Here is an 8,481-nt window from a genome sequence, read left to right as displayed (position 1 = left end):
CAGCTGCCATCTGTACCTAAGTGGGTTAGGTTTATGGTGTTTGAAAGACTCGATGAAAGAACAATGTCTTCAGCAGAGTCTTCCCATGTTCGGTGGCAAGTGAGGGCACTGTCCCCGCTGAGTTGTGTTTTTGTTTTTTAGTTATAAATGGACACATTACCTTTATTTAAAAAAAAAAGAATATGTTTATTTTTAATTCCCACAAACTTTCTGTTTGTTTTTAAATGATATTTAGGTTTTACATTTTGTTTTGAGTACATTTTTTTTTACCCTTGATGTATAAACACTGTTGATTTCTGGTGTTAACCCAGTAAGCGATGCACATGGACAGGCACGTTTTCACTAGAAGTTCCAGATGTTCTTAGTATGTAACAGGGGTGCAGAGGGGCTGGGAATTACTTTTTCTTTTCTTTTTTTTTGTTTCAAATTCCATTTTCCTCAGGTGTAGTAGAGATGGATGGGACCAACGGCAGCACCCAGGGCCACTTCATCCTTCTGGGTTTCTCTGACCAACCCCACCTGGAGAGGGTCCTCTTTGTGGTTATCCTGGTAGCCTACCTGCTGACCCTGGTGGGCAACAGCACCATCATCCTGGTGTCTTGGCTGGACCCCCGGCTCCACACGCCCATGTACTTCTTCCTCACTCACCTGTCCTTCCTGGACCTCAGCTTCACCACCAGCTCCATCCCCCAGCTGCTCTACAACCTGAGTGACCATGACAAGACCATCAGCTATGTGGGCTGTGTGGTCCAGCTCTTCCTGTTCCTGGGCCTGGGTGGAGTGGAGTGTCTGCTGCTGGCCGTCATGGCCTATGACAGGTTTGTGGCTGTCTGCAAGCCCCTGCACTACAACTCTGCCTATCCATCCACAACTCTGCCTGGGCTTGGTGTTGGTGGCCTGGGGCTGTGGGATGGCCAATTATTTGATCATGTCACCAATGACGTTGTGGCTACCTCGATGTGGGCACAACAAGGTGGACCACTTCCTGTGTGAGATGCCCACCCTGATCCGGTCAGCCTGCATCAGCACTGCTGCTGTGGAGGGCATCGCCTTCATCCTGGCCATGGGCATCGTGCTGTCTCCCCTGGTCTTCATCTTGGTCTCCTATGGCCACATCGTCAGGGCTGTGTTCAGAACCCAGTCGTCCTCAGGAAGACACAGAATCTTCAACACAGGCTGAGTGGTGAAGCTAAATGATTCTAACAACACAGGACTTAATACGTGAAAGATAACTACACACAAAAGGGCTCTCATACACACACAAGGAACAGGAGTCATCTCAACAGATCACAAGTCCAAGACCTCTGAAAACATGAGGAAATAACCAAGTTTCCACCCAAAATTTATAACACCCCAAGAAAGGAGCCTGCAGATATGGAAATGGATGACATTCCAGATAAAGACTCTAGAATTATTTATATATTTAATGAGCTAAATTAAGATCAAAAGAACAAATGAAGAAAAATACAGAAAGTGAAAGACCATTTAAATAAATAAATAATGAAATTGAATACAGAAAAGCCCATCAGAATTCCTGGAATTTCAAGGCACAATGAAGCCAATAGAATTCAACTGAAAGTGTCATCAATAGAGTGTAGAAAATGAGGCACAGAACTCTCAGCAATTTATAGAAATACCCGTGGTTTTGAAATATGTACTCTAGAACTATGCCCAGCAACCATAACTAAAATAAGGGAAACGTTCATTTCTAGATGAACTTCTGTGTGGGAACATTAGTCAGGATTATTAAAAAGTCTCAGAACCTAAGGAAGCAATTACTTCAAGGAGTAGGTGATTTATCAGCCACTAAATACTGAGTATTTACAACATTGTAGCGGACATAGAGGTAAATCTAAGTATTCTATAAATCGGATGTCATTATACCCTGTCTCTAAATTAAAAAGGAAAGAGGGCTGGTGTTGTGGCCCCGTGGCTGAGCACTCATGGGTTCATTCTCTGGTACAAAAAAAAAAACAAAAGAAAAAAAGAAAAAAAAATGAATGAATGAATGAGTAAAATGAGTTAATAAAATCAAAGGCTAGTTTGACATTTGGGCCTTAGGATGAGCACTTTCATCCAATTGCCACCAATCTAAGTAATTATAATTATAATCTTATTGTTTCCTAAATATTTTAATGTTTCTCTCCTCCTCCATTAGTATAATTACTGCTCTTGTTTTCCATAATATTTTCTACTTACATTCAAACTGACATTTGAATCTAATTGTATCAGCCAGGGTTTTTAATTGAAAGGAATGAAGCAAATTAATTTCTATTAAGACAGAAAAGAAACATACTGAAAGGTATCTGATGGCCCCTACAGTCTTCAGAAACACTGAGCAGTCAGGCTAGATGTGTACACATCAAGAACATCCCCAGTACATGTGTGAGATAGAACAATAGAGGATGTCCCTGGTCAAACAGCAGATGATTGTGCTGATGCCACACCACCAGGTCAAGTGACCTCAGTAAATCCCATAAGCTCCAGTTTGGTGAAATGGGACAGAACGTGGATGGAGAGTTACCTCCAGGATGGAGCTGGGCATGTGGCCGATGGCTCATGGAACTGACCAGGCAAGCAGATTAGAAAGCAGGAGACCCAGTGATACCTGCAGACACAGGCTGCCTGTGAGGCTGGGGAGGGCACAGCCATGCACATGAGAGAGGCACACTGTGTTGACTGCCCAGGTGGTGGGAAAGAAGACCCCAAAGAGCGGCTCAGAGGAGGCACTGGTGATAGGAGCCAAGGAGAACCTCCTAGTGGAGTCAAGGATCATGGATGCTGCCGGTCAAATAATTTGAAAAGGGAAGTGAAGGAAAAGTGCAGCATCTGCCCAGGGCATAGAATGCTCTTTACATAGCACATGCCAGGAGAATGATCAGAGATGTGGGTGACAGTGGGTTCTAGGAGCTGCTTAGAGTATCATATATCCATAACTGAGATTTAAAGGAAATAAATTACTATTTTAAGGCATTTAAAAGAAATGCATGGCTATTTTTCAGAGTACAATTCTTTGTCTCAAGACCAGGAATTATATAATAAAGATGTCATATCTTTCCCTAAAGGAAAGACTTTGAATCACCCAGAAATCCTGTGATTTGGGGACACTGGCCCCATGTTTGTGGAACACTTGAAGTTTCTACAGTTCAAGTAGCTGTGGGCTATAAGTATAAATTACACACAGGATTTGACAAAATAGAATAAAAACAAAGTATACAAGCAACAATATTTTTTCATGACACATGTAGACATGATAACTTTTCAATATCAGTATAAATATTTTATATTGACTAACAGATGTAAGAACATATAATGTATTTTATATGCAATTATTACGATACAAAATAATATGTAATTAATATTTACATTGTTAATATTAAATGGATTTTAACATTTTCAATTAAAGATATTGTTAGTATATTAATTTATAATTATCAATATATTATTTCAATTAGTTTTACATATGTGTCCCTAGAAAGCTCTAATTACATACACAGATCTCAGTATACACCTATTGGTCAGCTATGATCCAGCGTGTTCCAGTCTGCATGGAGAGAAGCCATACAGAGGAGTAGGGACAGCCATGCTCACTCCTTCCTGGGGGAGAACATCCCACACACTCTTCCCATGACCCCCAGGACCTCCTTGTTCCTCAGGCTGTAGATGATGGGATTGAGCATGGGGGTGAGGATGGTGTAGAAGACTGCAAGGATCTTATCCTCTGCTGGGGAGCGGAAGGTCTTGGGACGGAGATAAGTGTAAACAAAAGGAGCATAGTAAAATGTCACCACAGTTAAATGTGTGGAGCATGTGGTGAAGGCCTTTTTTCTCCCCTCTTTTGAGCGCATGTGGAAGACAGCGTAAAGGACCCGTCCATAGGAAACAGTAATACCAAGGAAAGGAAGGAGGAGAAACAGGCCTGTGCTCACAAACACCATGTACTCATAGACCCAGGTGTCCATACAGGCCAGATGCACCATGGCTGGGACATCACATAAAAAGTGATTGATGGCCCTAGACCTGCAGTAAGGAAGATGAAGGATGTAAAAAGTGTGTGATACAGAATTGATGGAGCCCAATGTCCAGGACCCCAGGATCATCTTCAAACACACCCTTTTACTCATGCGGATGGGGTAGTGGAGAGGGTGGCAGATGGCCACAAAGTGGTCATAGGCCATGGAGGCCAGTATTAAACCTTCTGAGCCGGCCATGGTCAGGAAGAAGAAGCTTTGCACACCACAGCCCAGGAAGGAGATGCTCTTCTGGCCAGACAGGAAGTTGATGGCCATCTTGGGGACAGTGGAGGAGATGTACATCAGGTCCATGAGGGAGAGCTGGCTGAGGAGAAAGTACATGGGGGTGTGGAGCCGTGGGTCCAAGAAGATGAGGGCAGTCATCCCTGAGTTCCCCAAACAGGCGAGAACAAACACAAAGATGATCAGGAGCAAGAGAAGTAGGCCAGTTTGGTTTTGAGGAAACAACCCCAATAAAGTAAAATCATTTGAAGTTTCATTCCATCTTTCCATGGAAATGTACTCTATAATTTCCTTTAAAGAACAACAACAAAAAAAAAACCTAAGTAATAATCATAGTAAAACAGGAAAGGAGAATAATAGAAATTAAGTTTATTAGTGTTTTTTAGAGTGAGTTGTTATTATTCCTACAACACTGCAGCTTAAATTCAATGGATTTTTTTCAAACAAGTATCTTTATGCTTCGGATAATGAATTTTATGTGTAGCAGTAGCTAATATGTTTCTATTTCCATATTTTTATTGCTGCATTATAATTGTACGATAATGATAATACTTGTCCACACACACAATGTGACTACATAATGTGGTTATATCCCTCTCTGGAACTGTTTCTGCTGGGTAGGAGCATTCCTAGGACTCTGCAAGAGGCTCAGCCCCGGAGGAAGCCAGGACCCTGCTTTCCCAGCTCCCCAACTTAGCACTCAGGTTCACCACAGGCATGGCCTGTGGGGTGCAGAAGTGCCCTGTGTGCTTGAGTCTGCATCCTCAGTGACCTCGCCTCCTCCACACCTTTAGTGCCTGCTCTCCCCTCCCCACTGGCACTGCTGCAGCTGAGTAAGCCAGGGTCTTCTCCCAGAGCTGTGCTGCTCACCTCCTAAACAGAAGCTGCTCAGCTGGCCCTCAAAGTGGGCCTCCATCCAAAAGCATTGTTTTAAAACTGTGAAGGTATCATGACCCTAAAAGACCACCATAACTGTAACTTGTTCCTTGGATATTTTCTCTTTCCTAATGAGGTTTCCATCTCTGGAAACTTTACAAGCTTAATATCAGACATGTAGGATTTCTTATATGTTATCCTTTTCTTCAAGTAAGCAAATTACACATGATGAAATTGACAGAATAAATACTATATGATAATTCCATTCTATATTCACAGTGGCAAGCTAGAAGTAGATCAGTAACAGAAATGCAAGCTGGGTGTGGTTAATGGAATACACACATAGACACAGAGGAAACTTGGAGATGCCAACATTTAAATGAAGTTTTCTTCACATTACTACATTTTTTAAATCCAAATTATTGCATTAAAGTTTTCATTTCCAAGATAATAATAAGAACTCATGGATGTGAAGAATAATATTCTCAAATTTAGGTATTACTGGACTCAGACTTGACATCATATTTTTAGTCTTTCCATGATAGAACAGTTAGTAACTGGTGAATGATTTACCAAAGTAATTTGTGTAATTATTATTGTCCTTCATAAGCTCAGGCCTAATTCCATACATCAGTCTAGGTCAGGCACATGGATCTTGGGGAGGATGTTTCTTTCTTCTGTTCCTGTGGTTTAGTTTCCCAAGGTGCAGGCAGGAGGTGATTCTGCTGCTGAGCTGTTCACTAGGAAGGAGCCTAAGCAGAGGCACTTCCTGACTCTAGCTAAGGAAAGGGAGCTACTGATTGTAGCTTATACATGTGTGTACTTGCCCTCCTCAGACTTGATTATGACAGGAAAGTAAAACAAAAATGAGAAATTTTAAGAAAGCAAAAATTTTTAAAAAATGAGCCAGTTCCCTTCCTAAATAGTTTTCATGCTGCGGCCTTTTCTCGGGAATGTGCAATTGTACCCCAGCTCCTGACATCCTCTCTTCTTCTCTTTATAACATCTCAGCTGACAATTGTGTTTTAACACTTGTTTAACCTCCCAAATATTCATAGAAAAATATCGACACACTCCTTATATTTCTGGTATGTGTTTGACTTCTTTGCGCGTCAAGTCTTAGTAGACTTTCCACTTTAGGTTTCTGCTCTTCCATCTCAAGGAAGCAATGATGTCACCTCCTGTTGTGGATGTTAATTTGGATTAATAATGTTTTTAACAGGAAAAGGGAATAATTAATAGTTTGTTGGCACTCTTCATCTTAACAACTTAAAAGCAGTTTCCTTGATATACCTGTACAAAACACAAATAAAATAGAAAAGGAAAGCTTGGAACATAAAGAAGGGATACATTTTGAGATCTGTCAGGTTGACAAGCAATGAGAGTGAAAAAGGCACCAATAGGAAGCCAACAGGAGTAGAGCATCACTGCACCTGAGGAAGTGATGGGATCACAGGTCCCTGGCATCCAGCATGGCATAGAGACAAATCTCCTGAGCCTACAGAGAAAGAAAACCACGATGTCCCCAGAACTGAGATGCATTCATCCCTTCAAAATGTGCTCACTGCTTCTGTTTTGTGGCAGTGCTGCTGGGGTTGATTTGCTTTAGCAGTTCAAATACACAAAATTTCACAACCTGGATTTAATCCTTAGTGGGTGACACAGACATTAGAGCAGTAGCTCACACATGCTCTGAGGTGACCCAGCCATTCATATGGGAAAGAACCATAGAGCAGGGAGGAAGGACAGAGGATCAGCTGGGCAGCAGCACTGAGCACCACTCCAAGGAGGTGCTACTGTGGGAGCCCTCAGGCTCCGGAGCACTCTGCACAGACTGAGGAGCAGGACCAGCCCTGGAGGGAGCCTGCCTGGGTCATCAGGGCAGCAGCAGAGACAAGAGGGCTCTGGAAGCTCAGGCCCCAGGGCAAGTGTGTAGGGAGGGGAGGACTCAGACTCTGCTCTGGACCAGGAGAGAGGCCAGTGGGTGTGTCATGGGGTCAGGTACCCTTCTGGAGCTCACACTGGAGGTTCTGGTTGAGGAGAGAGCTGAGAGGAGGAGCCCAGGGCAGAGACTGGGCAGTGGGCAATTAGGACAGCTGGGGCTACCCTGGGTTTAGCAAAGGAAGCCAAGCAGGCCAGGGACCCCTGAGGCCTGGGCACATCAGCATAGCTGTGTGCTGCTTAGGAACAGGGTGGGACACATTGAATCCTCTGTCTCTGGTTCCCCTCTCAGGGGCTATTGCATCACAGGCTCTTAGCAGATCCACTGATTAACTAAACCAAATGTGATCCTCAGGGTTAAATTAGCAATATAGATCAAACAAAGAAAATGTGACTAGATAATTTCATAAATCAATCTTTGACATACACACTCTGCAAATCAGGGCATGATAGACTCTTGGATACTTGCTTCATTCCTCAGTTTAGTCCAAGTTTAACTTCAGAGGAGGAAAGGGCCCAGCAGCCCTGGCAGTGCCAATCCCTGAACACACAGTCTGCTGTACGTTTATGACTTCCTTGGGCCAGTCATTCTGAAGGCAGGCATTCTGTGGCTTCGGATGCCATAAAAATGTGTTGATAATAGTCCTACAATATTTTTTCTAAATTGAAATTTTTAATTTTGTCAAGTAATTGATGATCATAGTTATTTTCAAGTCCCCATACACCTAAGATTTGAAGCTTTTAGGATCTGGAACATTGGAGCTAAACATGGGATCTATTTCCATTGATGGCCAACAACTTTCTAAATTGGGTAAGGGACATTATTTCATGTATCAATATCCCATGAAACAGCTCCCTCTTGGTAACAAGATACCTTAGAGAATATTGTTCAATGGCTACAAAACAGGTCTAAGATTAGTGTTTTCATTGATTTTCCTATAAGGCATATTGCTCAAATATACAGGGTTGAAAAAAAACAACCTCATTAGACAGGGCTTAATACATGTAAGGATAGCAAGTGTTGAACCCTGAGTTTACCTTGCAATGGTACAACTATTACCCAATTTTAAAAGTATTATGGACAACCATCCCAAGAACAATAAGAAAATTGTTTGGACCTCAGCTAACTTAAAGTCAAAAATCTCTTATGAAAACTGTGGAGATGGAAGTAAGAGAGCTCTGTGTGTCTAGCACATAGAGTGTCCTGAATGTGTGCCAGCTCCACTCTTCCTTACATACATTAAACATTCAGACCCAGAGTAATCACTGCCTCAGCTAAGGTTGCACCTCTCAAGAGCAGCACCTTGTAGAATCCTAACAGGTTTATACCACCTCATGTTCATAGTTTTTTATTTTAGTTTCTGGGTTCTTTTTACTTATACATAACAGTAGAATCCATTTTGATAGA

At 42.3% G+C, this 8,481-nt stretch overlaps 1 protein-coding gene and 1 pseudogene across 1 annotated transcript; one reads left to right on the top strand and one right to left on the bottom strand.

Annotated features, from left to right (window-relative positions):
- Positions 1-453: 453 nt before the first annotated feature.
- Positions 454-1,180, top strand: LOC144255385 (olfactory receptor 2W3-like; annotated as a pseudogene).
- Positions 1,181-3,587: 2,407 nt separating this feature from the next.
- LOC144254502 (olfactory receptor 2L13-like) lies at positions 3,588-4,526 on the bottom strand. Its single transcript, XM_077797757.1, has one exon. The coding sequence runs from the start codon at positions 4,524-4,526 to the stop codon at positions 3,588-3,590; it is 939 nt and encodes a 312-aa protein (XP_077653883.1).
- Between the last annotated feature and the right edge of the window lie 3,955 nt (positions 4,527-8,481).

This window comes from Urocitellus parryii, chromosome 1, assembly GCF_045843805.1.
Source record: "Urocitellus parryii isolate mUroPar1 chromosome 1, mUroPar1.hap1, whole genome shotgun sequence".
NCBI lineage: Eukaryota > Metazoa > Chordata > Mammalia > Rodentia > Sciuridae > Urocitellus > Urocitellus parryii.
This window is presented reverse-complemented; position numbering and strand designations above follow the sequence as displayed.